Raw genomic sequence first — 19,932 nt, 5'->3', positions numbered from 1 at the left:
CTGCCAGCCCACCAGTCGCCTTCCCTCCTCCCCGCTGTCAGAGGCTCATCCTAGCCAGCCACTGTCAATTAGGAAAGTGACTGAAGCAAAATACATTAATAAGACATGGCAAGGAAAATTAGAAAGCCTTGTGAGTTCTAGTCTAGAGGCAGGTTTAGAAGTTGTTTCAGGAATATAGGTGCCCAGGTTAAGCCTGACGGATGAGAATGAATTATTCATAAGGGTAGAAGAAGAGAATTAAAAGTATATGCTATTGTTGTGTCCCTGAATTTTTTTTGTTGTTGTTTTAGATTGTTTTAGGACATGCAAATATCACTTCAATACAGTTATGACCATTCAGGTCCTGAGGGCTGTTTCATCCAATCTCATTTCCTGCACTGAAATTCACATAGTTGTAGTGATGAGAAAAAAAAAAATCAATAGCATTTCTTGAGCACTTTCTATGCATCACGTACTGTGTAGGCACTTTGAATTTACTCATTGTTAAATTCTGAAAAAAAAATCCTTAGTTAGGAAAGTAACTATCTCCCATTTTCAGACAAGAACATTAAAACTCCGAGCTGTTAATAGGCTTTTCCATTATCATACAGCAGATCAGTAACAAAGAAAGAATTTGACCTTACAGCTCCTCAGCTTTAATGCTTTCGCTTTTTGTACTGCACCGTTATGCCATCAAAATACTTTTTTTTTTCCCTTTCATAGCCTGAAGTCAGAAATATCCCGAGTGATTACATGGGTAATTTCTATTTGAGAGTCAGGCTTACCAAACCTAGACCAGAGCTTGAGGTGAACGTTCATATTTTGAATTGTGGTTAACTGTTAGTATCAGCAGCTGCTTATTGGAAGTATTTCAGATCCCTTGCCCTATTCCTTGTCCAGAAGTTTATATGATCAGCTTATGGTATAGCAACTAATATATTAAATTGCTTTTCAAAGTTCAGTCCTGCCCAGATGTCATATTCTGCGTTTCTTAAGCCCAATTAACCTAGTTCATCCAGGTCTTCAAAAGGATAGCTACTTATAATAAGATCACCTTTAGTCATTAGAAACTTTGAAGAATGTGATTGCTACCATTTCTCTACAACATACTTTGTCTTGGAACTCATCTATGAAAGCCTGATGACCATACAGAATATAAGAGGGGGATTTCAGGTGTTTCAAGAGGAAGTCTTTTTTGTTCTGTTTTTTTTTTTTTATTGTTAGTTTCAGGTGTACAGAAAAATGCAATAGTTACCCTTTTCACCCTCACAAAGTAACAACCCCCCTCCCCCCATCCACTGCCCTCCCACCCCCGATATCATGCTTATCTATTACAATTCCATTGAATCCGTTCCCGCACTCTACTCCGTGTCCNTCTATTACAATTCCATTGAATCCGTTCCCGCACTCTACTCCGTGTCCCGAGGTTATATGTATATATAATTATCGTTGACATACAGTATTATTCAACATCAGTTTCAGAAATACAATGCGGTGGTCAGGCCTCTACATCAACTATGAAGTGGACTCCCCAAAAGGGCATTTGTTCTGTTGTTTTGATTTTTTTTGTAAGTACATACAATTTTTGTTTTGTTAAGCTTTGAAATAAAGTAGAAAACTGTGGCTTTTTCTACTCTGGTTACTTTACTCTTTATATATGTTTAGGTCATTAAATAATTAGGTTCACTATAGCAAAATTTTGAGTGCATACTTATTTTTAGTTTTTGAACTTTCCAAAGAATAATAGCTATTATTTATTTTCAAATATGTACTAGTCTTTCAAGGAAATGTTTTCTACTTGGGTAACTTTTTGTGAAGAAAAAAAGTCTTTAATAACGCATTATTCATCACAAATAACATAATATCTCCCCAGTTGAATCACCTTAGGGAGCTATAAGAAATCACCCAAACTATTAACATTTGAACATTACCCTGTATTTTATGGGATTGCAATTACAAGATTGAAATAGTCAAAGGGTTTGAAAACAATGAGGAACTTATACAGGATGGTGTTTTCTGTTGTCTTCTGTTCTTTTATTGTCTTACTGTCATCATACTGAATATATTATTTCCTTTTAAACTCAAGAAATCAGAATATTATTGTTTTAGTTCAAGCTGCTTTAACAAAGTACCATAAACTGTGTGTCTTATAGACAACAGAAGTTTATTTCTCACAGCTCTAGAGGCTAGAAGGCCGAGATTGGGGTGCCAGCACGGTGGAGTTCTGGTGAGAGCCCTCTTTTGGGTGGTAGACTGCTGACTGATTGTGTCCTTGCATGGAGGAAAGAGAGTGAGCTCTGTCTCCAGCTTCTTATAAGGCAGTAATCCCATTCATGAGGGCTCCATCCTCATGACCAAATCATCTCCCAAGGCCCCACCTACATCTAAATGCCATCACAACAGGGATTAGATTTCAACATATACACAGTTTTGGGAAAGACAAACATGCAATCCATAACAATGACTGTAACTTTTAGCAGTTACATCAGATTGGACATTTTTGGGTAATGGAACATTGATGCAGGGGTTTCATAGTGATATCCCTGGAAGGCCGTATTCAACCATTTTTAGATCTAACCTTTCCTTAATCCAGAATTTCTACCTCATTCCTCATTGCATTTGAGATTAGTTGTGAACCATGCTAGATTTCTTGGAAGTCACCTCTCAAATGTAAGAAGTTATGATTGATGGGTAGTTCTTACAAGAGATTGGTCTTAAGTCATAATTACACAAGTGGATCCATTTGATAGCATCAGGCTATCAAATTATGCCTAATTTAAAGAGTTGAATCATTTCCTCTTAGAAATCTAGAAGCAGAGTAGTGCAGACTGGGTGAAATGAAATGAAAATGGTTTTAATAAGGCCAGAAATATGTGTATCCACTCTGCAAAGATTTCAGCCTTTCTTGGAACAGTGAAACAATAGAGGGGAATCTGGTTCAAAGCTTTCCTTTCTTTTTCCTTGTGAGGCAATTAAATTATTTCTCAAGGTGGGAAATGAATAACTAAAATAAAACAGCCCAAGGCTTTCTAGGTAACCATTAAATCAGAACAATCCCTAAGTGTCCTTTTATTTTTCTTAAACCACCACTAGATGGGACTGTTGCATCCTTGGTTTGGATTCTTAGCTTTATCCACACTTCGGGGGCCTAATATGTTCGGGAAGCCACAGTGCTCTTTATTTGATAGGTTCTATATAGGACATTATCATATATTATTTAATGTTCGAGTATATAAGATTTATATTATAATTCCCATTTTAGAGATGAAGTCACCGAGGCTCAGAGAGAAGAGGAAGAGAAGGAAAAATTGAATATCTGTATGCTTTTAGACTAAGCATATAAATTTGTACTTTATCCCACCAACAACCTGAAGAAATATAATTTCCATTTTCAGATGAGGCGAGGGGCTGCAGATTAGCAAGATCACATAGCTGCTGTGGCAGAAGCAGAATCCAAATCCTTGCCTGACTTTAGTGCACATTTGTTCCTATGTATAGCTGCTTTTTAAGCAATTTAAACACTTTAGTGCATGATATATATAAAATTAAAATTTATAAAGATCTCATGGGCTGCAGTAGTAAACTGCAAGGGTTCAATTCATGATATTGAAAGACTACGTGACATGGACATACAATTGATATTGAAAGGGAATACCATTTATAGATTAGGCAGCATAATTTAAAGAAGGGCATGGGCTTTTGAGGCAGACTGCATGGGCTTGTACCCCACCCACCTCTACTACTTGATGCCAGTCTGATCTTCAGTAAGGTACTCAACCTCACTTAGCCTCAGTTTCCTCATTTGTAAATGAGGCGATCATAATACCTAACTCACATCATTGTTATGAGGATCACACAAATTAATGCATGAAAGTTCTTATGACAGAAAATAGCATACAGTAGGTGCTCCTATGTGATACCTTCTATGATCCTATCTGGAATATGTAAGGATATGAGATTTATGTGCAAAAGGCATCAGTTTATACTATTTTCACATTACATTTATATTGCGATGTTGTGATTAAACCTGCTTCATTCTAAAGCTTATTAGATTCTTAACTTGTATATTCCTTTTTAAAGAATCTATAAAAGTGGTTCACCAAGGTTACTGTTCAGTTTTCTCAAATTAATACTTTCAACTGGTGAACCAACAGATGATGAGTATTTGCTGTTGCCAAAATCTGAGTTAAGTGGCAGCATTTGAAAAAGACATGATGAGCTATGTGCCCACAAGCTGCTAAGAGTGTGGAGGAGTGAGACAGACATGTAAATAAATAAGTGAAGTAAAGGCTCAAAGGTGCCAGGAGAGAAATATTGCAATATAAGCTAAGGGCAAACAAAAGAAGGAAGCCACTATATCTGAGGAAGTCAGAGAAGCCCAAAGGGTAGAAGCATCAAGTCAAGTCTTGCAAATTAGCATAATCGAAAGGGCCACCTTCTAAGCAGAGGACACACAATTATCAAAAGCAACATGGAGTATATGGAGAACCACAAATTACTGACTGGTGTTTCTTAGGCATGGGATTCATTTGTATGAAAGGATGGTTAGATAGAGGCCACTTTATGTACAGGCTTCTATCTCATGCTAACACCATGGAAGCTGTTTGAAGGGTGTTTTAGCAAGGGAGTAAAAATGGATGCATTTGAGTTTGAGGAAGATTATTATGGAGAATATTATATAAAAAGATTGAAATAGTATGAATGGCACCAAATAACTAGATAAGAGATAATTGGCATCATCCAGATGAGAAATAATAAAGGCCTGAAATATGACAGTAAATATTGGTGGAGAGTGAGTTATAGATTTGAGAGATACTGGGGAGGGAGAATATGCAGGACATAGTGATTCTGAAGTGGAGAGAAATGTAGGCATTGCAGGATACCCCTATATTTCTAAATAAGTGACTAGATAAATGTAATGTAATTCCCTCCAATAGAGAATCATGTTTTAAACTCTAGATTCAGTTGCATATGTTCAAATTTGAGATGTCTATGGGACACTTGCTGATTACTACAAAAAAGCTTTCTTTGGTTTCCCTGTCCTTAGTCTTACTTCCCTTGTTCCACTCTTCACAGTGTGGCAAAAGTGATCTTTTAAAACTTAAATCTAGTTATATAACCCTTTTCTGCATAAAACGTTTCCGTAGTTTTACAATGCAGCCATTGACTGAAACCCTTACCATGGGGTCTTTGTAGCCTCACCCATTGTGAGTCCACATTTTGCTACATTAAACTACACCAGATCTAGAAATGTGTTGTGACTTCATTGAACATATTCCTCAGACTCTTCAAATCTCCTTTTATATAACACATCCTCTAGGAAGCATTCTCTGACTCTTAAATCTTGGCTAGATAACCTTCAGGTAGTCTCAGGACACCCCATACTTTCTTCATCACTTATTATACTGTCATTGTAACTTGTTTATCCATTATTTATATGTTCCTCCTGAGCATATATCATTTTTGTTTTTTATATACTCATGTCTGACAAAATCGCAGGCATATAGTAGACTGGATACAATTTTAATAATAAAAAATAAATGTCATAGGAGGCTCAATATTTTTTTTTTTTAGTTCATGTGAAGATATCCAGAAGATGGTTAGCTATTTGGTAGCGCTCATAAGATGCATCCTTGATGATCTGCATCATATGGGAGCAGGCTAGGAATTGAGAGTAAATGATATCGTCAAGAGAGAGCAACAAAGTAAGAAGAGTAGAAAAGCAATGTATTACTTTGTGGAATATGAGCAATTGAGGGACTGACGGTGAGAACAGCCTACAAGGAGAACAAAAGAAGAGTGGTCCAAACACAGAATGTTCATGGAGTCGTGGTAGCCTAGAATCTTTATTGGAATGGCCCAAACAGGAAGTCGGGCTCTTTGAGCTGCGTCTGCATAGCAAGCACATTAGAATGGTTTGCAGGATGTCAACATGTATATGTTGAGTTTTGTTTTCTTCATTAGGTAGTTTGGCATTTTAGAGAGTCATTAAAATAAACACCTTTCTTCCTGTCTCACATATTCAACCAATTCACAATCGGGCCTGGACATTCTCAGGCCTCCCTCCACCAGAGATGATTAGTTTGTCTCCTAATAAAAGTCTTGATTCTAGTTGTACAGAGTCAAGACTACCTGTCTCTGCCTCCCCTACTGCTAGATATGGCCACATGTCTAAGTTTTCAAAAACAGATGAGTAAAAATTCGGTGTATAATTTTCAGCTTGGGAACATACCCTTTAAGGTGAACGGATGGGCCTCTCCTCTTTTCTCCTCTTTTTGCTAGAATGCAGACCAAGTGTTGGCAAGCCCTCTTGAACCTCAAGAACATGGGCATAGCATGATATGTGATGTTCGAGGGATATGGATGACATGGAAGGGCTCTCAGTCCAGATTTGGAGTATGAACTGGTCCTCACAGCTTCAGGCTCCACCACTGATTTCCCAGAGTTCCTGAGTAGTCGTATGCATATATGTGTATCTACTTTCACATTCATACTGATTGCAAATAAATTCCAGTCTATATCTGTGATGGTTTTTAGCATGTTACTAATTTAAAACTAGTGTGCATAGATGTTAAATTAGTGTCAGTAACATTAACTGCATGTATTTTCTTCTTACTTTCAATCTTAAGCAACATAATTTTGCTTATGCTTGTGGTGAAAGCATTAAGACATTTGGCCCAAATCTATCGGTCGTGTTTTTGCCAAAAATATAATCAAGGCAGCTAGTGAGGAAAATTAAATAGTAGGAAAACTGACTAAATAAATCAAGTATATATTAGTTAAAAACTTGGTTGATTTCCTGAATTTTCCTATGCAAGATATTTAAAAATGATGTAGTTACAACAATATTATAACATTATTATTATAATTGACACTATAATTCATTGCAATTCATTTTTATATTCTTTCAAAGCTCCCCTTTTGAGATCAGTTAGCAGGAACACAGTGAACTCTTAGAGCATCTGTGTTTCAAATTTAATTATGCTGGCCAAATTCAGAGATTTGTGAATTTGCCTTGTTGACTATCAGTCATCTGCTGAAATCAGTTCTTTCTTTACTTCCAGAGGTTGCCTGTATTTTATTGATTTATAATCTTGCTAAATATCACCTCATTTTTCTGATTATTTGTCAAACTCAGTTACCCAGAACACAACCAGAAATCCAAGAAGAAAAAAAAATAGACATCTGACAGATAACTTGGGAAGTTATTAAAAATCGTGTTTTAAAATCAAAGCACAAAGCTTCAGGTTTCAGAGCTGACATGTGAAGAACTTGCAAGTTGTCAGTCTCATTTTTACAACAACAAAAAGCTGAAAACTAAAGACTTTTATTGCATTTGTATGAGAATCGAGGTGACAGGCAAACCACCACCTCGAGTTGTGAAGAGGCAGCAGGCATATTCAGAGAGACACTGCTGAAGCATCATACTCTGGGAGAGGTGCTTAAATGGTCATTTTGATGAATTGCTGGAGATTGAGTGTGTACTAGTGTGAGACTGAGAACTCTTGTTTTTTTTGTGTTTTTTTTTTAAGATTTTTATTGGGGAATTGGGGGATGGGAACAGCGCTGGGGAATTGGGGGAAGGGGAACAGAGAAGTTGCTGTTGTTTTGTTCTTCAGTCTAGTTGTGGAGGACATTGCTTCACTGGCCCAAGCTGGGACCATCATTGTGCTCTTCCCAGGCAAGGCAGATCAGTCGCCGGCTTCTGGACGGCCGCTCACTGCAGCTGCTAGCCGCTCACGCTGGCTGCTAGCGACACACGGTAGCCCATGGCAACCCACTGCAGCCTACACGGTTGCCGGCGACTCATGGCAGCCCAGCTCCAGGTTGAGCTGTTGTTCAGCATCTTAGCTGTAGAGGGCAGTGTCACTGGCCCTCATATGTGGGATCCGAACCGGGGTCCTCTGGCGTCCCAAGCCAGCTCTTAACCAATGCGCCACTCGGCCAGCCCAGAGACTGAGAACTCTTAAAGCCACAGTTCTGGAGGGAAACCCCCCATATTCATGAATGTTACCTCCAGGAATTCCATCAGGTTCTCAAGGTAAAGAGCTGAGAAACAGCCCTTCCTGACTATGGCAGGAGAAGGGGCAAAGAAGAGGAATCATTTTGAAATACACCCAGAGCCTTCTCCATAATACAAACCTATGTCCAGGGGGAGGGACTTGGTCAGAGACTCATCCCAGCTGTTAGAGGGCATTCCTCCCAATCCAGCCTCTCTAGCCTTACTCTCTCACCTAAGGGCGCATGAGGAAATGAAACACTGTCATCAGGTTAGAGCTTCAAGGAAATAGATCGGGCATGCTGCAACCAGAAAGGGACTAGGAGAATGAGGAATAAAGCTGTCCCAGTGGAGAAACACTTGGGAAGGTTACAGCCTGAGAAACTGAGATTTTATCAGAAGGTTTTGGAACAGTCCCCCATTTAGTACACCTTCCCACCAATCCAACAGAGATCCAGTAGAATAGCTGTAGCTTACAGCAGAAAGAACTGAAGACACAAACTTTCTGGGAGGAGGGGTACTTAGGGAAGTCCAAAGTCAAGAGGGAAAAAACCAACCTCAATGAGAACACAAAAGGAACTTGAATCCTGTGGCTCCTGTAACTACAGCAAACCTTAAGCACACCCCAACTTTTAACCAGATTAACAGAAATCCTACACTAAAGGTCTGTTCATCTCAGTTCCTATTACACAAATCAACATGGTCGGCTTACAACAGAAATTTATCAGTGATACATGTCAATTATGTCTCAGTAAAACTGGGAGAAAAAATGAAAAAGGACTAGACGGCATGCCAAAGGAAAACTAAAAACAAACACCAAAACATAGTCTATAGATGAAAAGCACACAACAGAACCAGACTCAGATATGACACAGATATTGGAATTTAGACAAGGAATTTAAAATAACTGATTAATACATAATGTCTCTAATGTAAAACGTAAACAACATGAAAAAGAGATCAGTAATGCAAGCAGAGAGATGGAAACTCTAAGAATCAAAAGGAATGATAGCTATAAAAAACACAGTAACAGAAATGGAGAATGCCTCTAATGGGTTCATCCATTAATTTAACTCATCTGAAGAATAAATCGCTGAGCTTGTATATAGATTACTAGAACATTTCCAAATTGAAATTCAAGCAGAAAAAAAATTGAACAAACAATAACAACAAAACATCTAAGAACCATGCTACAATTTCAATATTCATAATTGGAATATCAGAAGAAGTGAGAAGAGGCCAGAACTATTTGAGGTAATAATGGCTGAGAACTTTCCAAATATGAAGGACCAAATCATAGATCCAAAAAGCTCAGAGAATACCATGGAGGATAAATACAAAACAAAACAAACAAAAAACCAACCAACAAACCAAAAGCATATGTAGTCATATCATATTCAAACTTCAGTAAAGCAAAAGCAAAGAGAAAATGTAGGAAAAACAAGAGGAGAAAAAAAACCAACCACTTTAACAACAGATGAACAATAGCCAAAGTAGTTTTTTAAACCAGAAAGACTGATCATATCATTACCCCGTTTAAAACGAACCCTGTATGTAATGGTTGCCATTGTGCTTGAAAAGGAGTTACATCATCTTCACAACAGGCCCTCAGTAGCCTGGCTCCAGCCTCCCTGTCTGGCCTCATCTTCCATGAAACCCTTACTTTCTACCTTCCCATCCTGCAAGCTTGTTTCCATTCCTCTCGAATGCCACCTTTCTCCTCGCCCCTGGGCTTTCGTGCATGTACTTTCCTAAGTCTGGTTATTTCCTCTTGTCTAGTGACCTCTTCAACTTTTCCTCTTGTTTTCTTAGGAAAGCCTAACCCAATTTCCTACTCTAGGGAGATCATCTGATTGCAGTTCATCGTAACTGTGGCCCAGTTGTGATGTTAGTTTACCTTGTACTTTAATAAAAAAAAAAAAGTCTCTCATTTGGTTTTGCTCATGTTCCATTCACAGCTGCACAGCGCCTGGCACAAAATGGGGGCTAAACGCGTGCTTGCTTTATAATAAATGAAGAAATAGAATTCTTGCAATTATCCTAATAGATCAATGTTTATCCATTACAGATCACTGGGGGAGTGGTTTCAATAAATATTTAATAATTCATTTAAAAACTCTTTAAGGACCTCCTACCCTCTACTAGGCACCCTTTTACATTTTGGGGAAGAAGGCACAAAGGCTTTAATCCATATAGTTGATTGGGGTACACAGTCATGGAAACCAGCAGAAAATTCAAAATGGACGCGATCTGGTAGACACATGCTAGGGCCAGGCTCTGGGTGCCTGTAGGGGTATCCTGCACAACTAACAAGCTGAGCTGTGTGTACTACAGCATTAGTAGACTGCACTCGGGGTGCGGTTGTTTTGTTTATCAGTGTGTTCTCAGTGCCTACAAAAGTACCTGGCATTTAGTACGCACCCGATAACTTACTGAGAGAAGGAATTGGAATTAGCTAAATAACAAATAGGGATGAGCAACAAGAAAAAGACTCGAGTCAGAGGAAACAGTAGGTCGCCCAGACCGATAGAATATTCATATCTTTGCAATGTCATCCTGGGATATGAAAACGGCTTCATTTAGATTTTAAGAGCTTTTCACTGAGAAAAGGATTTCAGGAAGAAAATGGTTTGGGGAAAAGGATATGAGTTTTGGATTCTTTAAAATCCATGATATATTCAGCTAAGCAAACAGAAAAATTTGTGATCCCTCACAGGGTTGTCCACACTATAATTAACCTTTCAAGCATTTTCTTCTATTGGGTTGTCAGAAAAGTCATGACGCATTTTTGCAACGAAAAACAGAAAAAATACGTCATGACTTTTCTGACAACCCAATATTTAGATCATAATCAATAGTTTCTAAAGGCTCACAAATATTAAATTAGTGGAGTTTGAGTTAATTAGGTTTTGTGACAAAAATATGTTGTTAGCCAAGTTCTAATTTCTGTCTCTAACACATAGAAGTTTCAACATTTTTATCATTCATATGTAATACAGTTATGTGTTAAAACCTCAACCTTAAAAATAAAATTGCAGCCTTTCATAGTGCACTTATACTGTATTTGTAAACGTTATTTTATTATTATTATTTTTAAGGGGCAGCATTATTCCTTTGTCCATTAGGTTGAAAGGGGGAAAAAATCAAAACTATTATGTCTGTTGTTTCTGCCATTTCTACAAGTAACCAGCAGATGGTATCAAACAATTTTGCATTTCTGTTCTATGACAGTTTTTGTGCCTGTTTGATTTCTGAGACTTTTCCTTCCTAACTACCAGCCCACAATCCAATCACAAATACTCACACACAAGCATTTCATGGCGATAAAGATCTAAAGAAGGATTTTACTTCATTTCATTTTTCTGATTTAAATCTTTTTTGACTCTGCTTTCAGGGTGATACTTTTTTCGCACATGCCCTGAGATTTCTTTCTATAATACAGATGCTGCTTTATATACAGTAAATCACTGTTGCTCTAATGACACTATGGGAACACACTATTCGCAATCCCCACTTCACAAACGAGGAAACTGGAACCAAAGAGGCTAGGGCATTTCCCCAAGGTCATAAGATTAGAACTCAGGCATCTGGCCTTGGAGCCTACAGTGTCAGTCTCCGTGCTGAAATCAGTTCTCCTGATTTGATTTTCTTCTTTCAGTGCATAACTTCACTCAACACCTATCCTTTCCTTTGACACCATTTGCTCAGCTACTATGAGTTGAGGTTTTTGACACCTACACGTTGAAATAAGAGATTGTACATAGAATAAAACCAGAATATAAAAGAGCTATATGTTGGTTATCGTCTGTGTATGGGGAATGGTCACATAGGTTTCACATAAGCATTGGATTTCAGTGCTAAAAGCTTTAAGACGCTTGCCTTTTATTTTACTGAGAAAGAAATTTAAGCTGCAAAAAAAGCATTGAATTTTAGTAGTAACACAGAGGTGATAAGGGAAGAAACAGTCTGTTAAAGAAATGTTGTGGAAACATTCCTGTATGGAGGCCCTACTAGGAATAGAAAAATGTCCATTGTTGGGAGACAGGTGTGTGGAAGTTTGTGGGCTTTGCAGGTAAAGTGCACCTCTTTATGTAATACACAGCTCTTCTACTTACATTGTTATGGGACCAGGCTAGGCTGACTAGCAGTCAGGAAAGCTGGAGTATGAGAATCTTACCCTTCCATTGAAAAGAGAAAAGAGAAAGGAGGGAGGGAAAGAGGAAGGAACTTATAGTCAGTGTTAACAATTTTATCGTCTAGTTTCCAAAAGGAGGTGAAAGAAAATAAAATTTAGATATGGGGAAGATCTGAATATGGTGAAAAGTAGTATCTGTAGATTCATACTGAAGTTTCTAGAACATTTTATTGACTTATGACCCCCAACAGTGCATGAGGGCAACTAGATTATTTTTTAAACCTACAGAAATTTAAAATATTCCTTAAAAGTAGTGTATTACATTTTACAAGGCTTTGGTTTTAGTTGCTTGGTTTATTTTTTATAGATTCTAACCTTCATCATGGAAGAAATAATGTCCTCACAGTGCTAAGCAATCCAGAATTCATTTCATACTTAGGTAATTATACTTAGAATGAAGAACTTCTTAATCGTAGTTCCATTTTAATCACTGTGATGGATGATTGGTCCATTGCCTAGCATGATTCAAGTAAATGATGAACAAATTAATGTGAGGCTTTCTGTAGGATTTAAAAAAAATAATATTAATGGGCAATAGGTCAATTTAAAGTTTTGACTCTTCCTCACAGGAAATTCTACTTCAGTCTCAGCGTCCTTTTAACCTTCATAGTACTTAAGAAGAGAAAGACAAAGGAATTCCTACAAACAAAATGAAAACTCAAAGCATTTCAGGGTCATCTCTTCAGGTTTCTTGGTTTTCTTTTTGTTCTTTTTTTAGTGGATACAAGTGACCCTAAAAACTTCTTTGAACAAAAGAAAAACAAAACCAACCAAATTGCTTCCAGTGCTGCCCTGTAGTGTCTGTTGATGTTTTCCGTTCCTCTTTCCTCCTGCAGGTGTAACCACTGTTCTAACCATGACGACTCTGAGCATCAGCGCCCGGAATTCTCTCCCCAAAGTGGCTTATGCAACTGCCATGGACTGGTTCATTGCCGTTTGTTATGCATTTGTGTTCTCTGCCCTAATTGAATTTGCAACTGTTAATTACTTCACCAAAAGAGGATGGGCTTGGGATGGGAAGAGTGTAGTAAATGACAAGGTAAGTGAGAACTTTCTTCTCGCCATGATTAAGAGAATCCCCTGGCGGATTTAGCGTATAGCAGCTACTTATAATAGATACAGTCCTAAAAATTGACATATATGTCTATATATATGTCTATAGAGATATATAGACATATATCTCTAAAATTATGATTTATGTTTGAATATATATATATGTGTATATATGTATATATGTGTGTATGCACATATATATGAATCATACATTTTCTTTTAAAGTGTGCTGTTGCCTGAAATTCTTTAAGAGTGCTCGTAGCAGTGATACTTCTATTAAAACCACTCCCTAGCACCTGGTGAGCTCTGACAGTGTGTCATGTACTGTGCTAAGATTTTTTTTAACGTATACTCTGTGATAGAATCTTCACATCAGCTTTCTAGCTAGAGTCTTTTCAATTCTTTCTCTCTTTTTTTCTGGTGAAGAAGCTGGGGCTTAGTGAAGCTCCTTACTTGCCAGAGCTCACCCAAGTAGGTAATAAGTGTACTTGAACCCAGGTCCGCCTGATCATTAAATTCACGCTCTTGAACCCCCCACTGCTTCATCTTAAAGAGATTTGGAAAGGGAAGTGGGTGTTGCCTTTACCTGCTATAGGATTTCAGGTCCTTTCGGTGGGTTGAAGTCCTCTTCATGTACCCCCATCCCTGATGCTTGGATGTAAAAGTCCACACACATTGGTACCTCTCCCATGTTATAGGGAAAAAGAAGTAGGTGCTGAAATGCATAGAAATGTTAAGTTGCTCATGTAGTCTCTAGTGAAAATTATTTATTTTAAACACTAACTTCTTTCAGGATTATTGGTGTCTATTTTTAGGTTTCAAGCACTGAAGCTAGTGGGAGTTTTGTGCATTGATATACCAAGTGTTCCCTTTCTTATTCTATAGATTATTATCCACCTGATGTAAGAGGAGTCTTTGGATATATCATAATTAGCTATAACGCTTTCTTAATAGGAGTTAGAAGTCCTACTTGGAGGATTTCTTTTAGCAATATATCTATTTAATTGCTCTCCCATTAAATTTGGAATAACATACTTGCTGGTTTCATTTCTTTTGCAGTTATCTGAATATAAATGTTTATCCTCATTTCTATGACCATTTTGCAGTCTAAGCATTCAAACATGGTATTGTTTAAAAGTCCTGCTCTTGTCCCTTAATTTGTAAAGTGTAGAAGTTTTAATGAGTTCCAGTTTATTTCATTTTAAAGCTATGTTTTGCATACTAACAGCCAATGAGAAAATATTAAAAGGAATATGATTAATTTTCTATGCATAACCTCCAGGTTATTTCAGCATTTCCATTACATTTTATTGTTGATTTATGTTTTCATTACCCATATAGTATACTGCTTTTTCATTGCTATCTATGAAATTACTTCTTTATAGTTATATTAGTTATACATGCACTTTCATATTAACATCTTTTTGAAGATAGTTAGCTAGCCCTTTGTAAGTATGTCACAAGAGATAAATAGTGGCTTGTGGTATAAATGCTCCATATAGAAAATTATTGATATGTAGTATTTTAATACTATGAGGGTGCTTAATTTACATTGTAATTTGGCATATCAAATACTATGCCTTCTCAACTACAATGCCTTCTCTACTTCAATTTGAAAAAATAGAAGTACCTGTAAATGTAAAAACACATTCTTGAAAAAGCATTCTAAAAGCAATACCCTACTACTAATGAATACTGGATTTAACTCTACCTATGTATCCAATCACTCATAGTGAAGATAAATTTACAATAGGCCAAATCCATTGATGTCCCAACCTAATTTTCAGGAGAACAACTAATAAAGTTTATATTATATCAGTTCTCACTGGTTCACAAGTTTAGTGATTAAGTTAAAGAAAACATTACATTAGGCACATCGCTTGTTCTTATTTACGTTTTCATAGCTGGACTGCCAAACACAGTGCCAGGTACTTCAGAAATTTTTGTTGAATAAAAGAATAAACACTTCTGATATTAAATCTGGCAATGTAATACCAATGAGAAGACTTCTTTTCCTTCATAAGAAAGCTTTTAAAACTTGTAATGGTGAATTTATCAATGGGTACTTAATCTAATTTCATGATTCAAATGAATTTTGGAAAGTGTTTTCTAAACTTACCTGGGAAATACCAAGTCCTTAGACTTGAAAAGAAATTAAGTAAAGAGCCCTAAACTAGCCATCTTCCTAAAATATATATATTTCAATGCAATGTACTTATGTTTTAGTTTTCCTTAAATTTAATTTTTAAGGAGAAAATAATATTTTTCTAGAGATACAGAGTTATAATCTACAGGCTGTAGACTAGTGAAGTCCTCTGCTTTCAAAGTTGATAAACATGTGTAAATTCAGTTAAATTATCCATCAATCCAAAGAGCATATGAAAAGTCCTTGAAAAATTTTTAACTGACAAGTATTAATTTGCCTTATAAGAATAATCAGTGATATATATATATATATATATATATATATATATATATATATCTCCAAAAAATGTATATACATTTTAAGGAATGAAAAAACTGTAATAAAATTATGTTGATGGTAACCACTTTGAGCACCTCTTATAATTGCAGAAGTCAAATGTGACTTGTATTCATCTTTTGTTATCAGTATATATTAAGTATTACAATTTTAATACAGTTTTTTCCATTCTTAAAATGTGTATACACTTTTTTGGCACCGTTTTTTTTTGGCACCCTCTATATATATATTATGTTTGAAAAAATAAATATGTAGTTAACATACAGTTTACATATAGATTGTGCTCTGATGATCTTTAAAGTTGAATAAACAAATCTCCTCAGTTTATATTCAAGTTACATTTGAGCCCTCTATTTGAAGACAAAGGCTACCTTGCTTTATAATATTGGGCAAGATTTCACATTACTTTTTGCCTCAGGTATGAAATTAGACAAAACCGTATCATTGTAAAAATGCAATGCTGGATCAAATAATCCAACTTTTATTTCCTTCTATATACAAAAGTATCTATTTATGTAACCCCTTAAGTTCTTCTGGAACTTTCCGTTACACCCAATGTTCTTCCATTTGCCTGAGATTAATTATTCTATTCCAACCCTTGGTTCCTTTCCTTCTTGTTCCTTTCTCAAAATTGATCCATTGGTTGTTAAATTCTTCTCTTAGTTCTTCAAAGCCATCTTCTGCTTTTTAACTGCCTCCTTCCTTTTAGTTTATGAAGATGCTGAATATTTATGATTTACCATAAAGACAAAAAGAAAACTCTCTCCAGATTCTATGTCACCCATTCCTCCATACTCAGATTTTACCCTCTTTTTCTTCATTTGAACTTTCTGAAAGCATTGCTCACTTTCAATTTAATTCTCAACCAACTGTAATCTGATTTCCTTTCTATCTATTGTTCTATAACTGAAGGGCATCAATAACCTTCACAATTTCAGGTCAGATGATGATTTTCCATTTTTCTTAATGGATTCCCCATTGAACCCAGTGAATACTGTTATACTCCAGAAGTATATTTCGGGCCCAATTCAGCAACTTTTCCTCTTCTTTTCCTCTTTAAAATGAGCCTGAGAATCTCAGCTTTCTTCCCTCAAAATCTGGCAGCTGCCACTATTCATTCTATTCTTTGAGATTCTCTGCCCGAGTTCAGAGTGGATCCAGTCTCCATACCATCTGCTCTTGTTTATCCCCAAAGACAGTCATTTGACTTTATTTTATGTTGTTTCTGTTTTAACAATTCACTATGTTCTCTCACTTTAAGGGTTTTACTGAAAATATTTGTAGGAATGTCTGCAACAATAAGCACGCTGTCCACCCATTTTACTATTCCCAAATAGATAATTCCCACTCATCCTCAGCACAAATATCAATCCAAAGGAAATTTCTGATTTTTTTTCTTCCCTCCAAATGATTATATCTCTTTATAAGTTTGTCTAGTGTCCTCTTCTTTTGTATTAGAGCCTTTATCACAGTATGTAATTGCATATTCATGTCTTATTCATCAATCATGATAACAATGACTATATTTATTAATAAATCACTTATCCCTGTCCCTTTGCACGAGGCTTTCTACATATTAGGTGCTCAATAAATATGGTATGGATAAATGAAGTATAAAAAAATGAAATTTACAACCCACAGCTTTATCTTACCTTCCACAGTTATTATCTACAACTTCACTCCACACCTTTCTTTTAACTTACAGGTTCAGTATGCCCAACCTGTACCCTAGGCATTTTTACTTGTACCTAACATTGCAGTCTTTACATATATTTTTTAAAAGATGGAAGAAACAACAAACAAAACAAACCTAAATTCATTTTACATCTTCCCCCAGCCCATGCCTATTTTTTCTCTATACCTCCGTTCATGGGAAAACCTAGTATATCACACACCAAAAACTTGGAAGCATCTCTTAACATCTAACCAATCATCAAATGATGTCCATCCTCTAACTTATGTATTTGTCCTAGATTGTGTCCTTACCATCTCTCATTATTTTGACTCTCTTTACTTCTTATTATCTCTAATCATGTCTCCCTTGAATCCATCCTCTACATTAGTTCCAGGGTTATCTTCCTAAAACAGAAATCTGATCATTCAATTTCTCAGCTTTTTAATGAATTGTCAAAGGCACTTCTTCAAGCAGCTCAGCTAGTATGGTCCAAGTATATATTGGGTCCTTGGGAAAGTCATGACATATTTTTCTATGGTTTTCAATGCAAAAATGCATCATGACTTTCTCGACAACTCAATATCTTTTTCATCTATTGATTTGCATGATGAATAGTAAGGAAATATTTTTGTTATTTGTGTGTGTGTGCTTAGTACTATATGCCTGGGAATATCTCCATTTTAGAAACTGAGGAAATATAGGATTGGTCAAGTAAAGTTACTTGCTCAGGATCACATTTCTAAACACAGATTTAAAGCCTGTGCTCATATTCTTCCTCTGGCCATTACACGCATCCCGAAATGCCTGTGCCTCTGCACATCTGTAGAACATTTAGATGTGCTGATCCCTCTTTTTTTTTTTTTTTTTTAGCTGAGCCATCCTGCCACCTGTTGGCAGCTCAGTGGCAGCTCAGCTCGGGCCTTGAATCGAACCGGTGACCCTGTTGCTCAGAGCTCGCACTCTTGAGCGAGCTTTTAACCAACTGAGCCATTCAGCTGGCCCCTTGTGCTGATCCCTCTTGCTAAAATGTCCTTGCCTTCCTTCCCTAACTGATGAACTCCTTACTTATTCCGTGAGATCCATCTGATGTTACTTAATCTTGAAACTTTCCAAACAAATCTAATTGCCATAATGTTTCTACAGCACCTGGTACAAATTCTTTTATGTAACCTCATTAAATTATACATTTATTATAAATAAATCTGTTTCTAACAGCAGGCTACATGCTCTGATAGGACAATAGTTTTGTCTTAGTCATCATTTTTCTGCCATTACCTAGCATACCGTTTAGCACATAATTTATTTGAATTAAATTTTTAAAAAATTACTTTAATCTGTTGAAATGATTTCCATTTATAAACGTTAGTCAATGGTTCTACACTGCTCAAGCAAGGCATATTGTCTGGAAATACACTAGATATTAAATTGCTGAAAACACAGATATTGCAACATAATATCCAAACATAAAATGTGCCATTGTTTTGTGATTCACTCCATGCAATTCATAGAAAACATCACTTTTCAAGCGTTTTTATTCATTTATTTGCATATTCTGATATCCTGCCTTGTTCCAAAAGCATTTCAGGCAGTTTACCAAAAGAATGCATGTACTTAAGTTCCTATAAAATAATACTTAAATAGAAGTAGGAAATCAGAATGAAGGGAAATACACTGTACATATGGCCACCATTGGGCCAGAACATTAACTGTAGTTCATAGCTAGAGCAGCTAAGCTTCAAATTCTGAGCTTCTTGGCTACCACAGCAAATCATGGGGGCTGGGGGAAAACATTATTTTTCTTTAATCAAAAAGTGGAAGCATAAATTTCCTCAGAACAAATATTTTCCTGCATTGAATTCTCTTTTGAAAACAATATCATATGGGTTTTCTATTAAGGAAAGCTGGGTACTGTTGCAAGTAGTAATGTCAACATTTTCCCAATAAACTCAGTAATGAATTTCATATTGATGTTTCTTGTAGTCCCCTTCAATAAAAGCTGAAGGCATTACACTAACATACAACTCAGTGAAGGCAATTCTTCAAGGAGCTAAGCTAATATGGTCCAAGTATATAGCTTTCTCATGGCCCAATTTAATCCAAGGAAAGACTTTAGAGTACTTAGAGAACTGGATGGACTGTATAACCTTCAAACAATCTTCTGTAAGTATCCCTTTTCTCAGTCAGGGTGGTTAGCAGATAGTTAATAAAAGCATTGTCTGACCAGGGAGCATGTTGTTGTTTTATAGGTAATAGGCTTTCTAGCAGCCACAATGACTGTAAAAAAGCAACATGACATGTAGGAAGAGCATAGATGTGCCACTTTGGAGCCCTGGTGTTTTCTCCAAAGTCTGATATATTTAGTTTTATGTTTATGAGATCTCCATTTCCATATTCTAAGGGACAAATCTGAGATTCTTTCCAACTCTGAAACCATGTAATTGTTATTTTTTTTCCTTTAAAGATTTTTATTGGGGAATTGGGGGGATGGGAACAGTGCTGGGGAATTGGGGGAAGGGGAACAGACAAGTTGCTGTCCTTTTGTTCTTTAG

General features: G+C 36.5%; 1 protein-coding gene across 1 annotated transcript in view; it reads left to right on the top strand.

Moving 5' to 3' along the window:
- The window catches only part of GABRA2 (gamma-aminobutyric acid type A receptor subunit alpha2), a 150,527-nt gene that overhangs the window by 122,846 nt on the left and 7,749 nt on the right, over positions 1-19,932 (top strand). Inside the window, exon 6 of the mRNA XM_019665761.1 lies at positions 13,010-13,212. Within this exon, the coding sequence (XP_019521306.1) occupies positions 13,010-13,212 (203 nt within the window). The remainder of the gene's footprint in view (positions 1-13,009; positions 13,213-19,932) is intronic.

Source organism: Hipposideros armiger, unplaced genomic scaffold (genome assembly GCF_001890085.2).
Source record: "Hipposideros armiger isolate ML-2016 unplaced genomic scaffold, ASM189008v1 scaffold_452, whole genome shotgun sequence".
NCBI lineage: Eukaryota > Metazoa > Chordata > Mammalia > Chiroptera > Hipposideridae > Hipposideros > Hipposideros armiger.
Note: the sequence above shows the minus strand (reverse complement) of the source record. Positions and strands in the feature narration are given on the sequence as shown.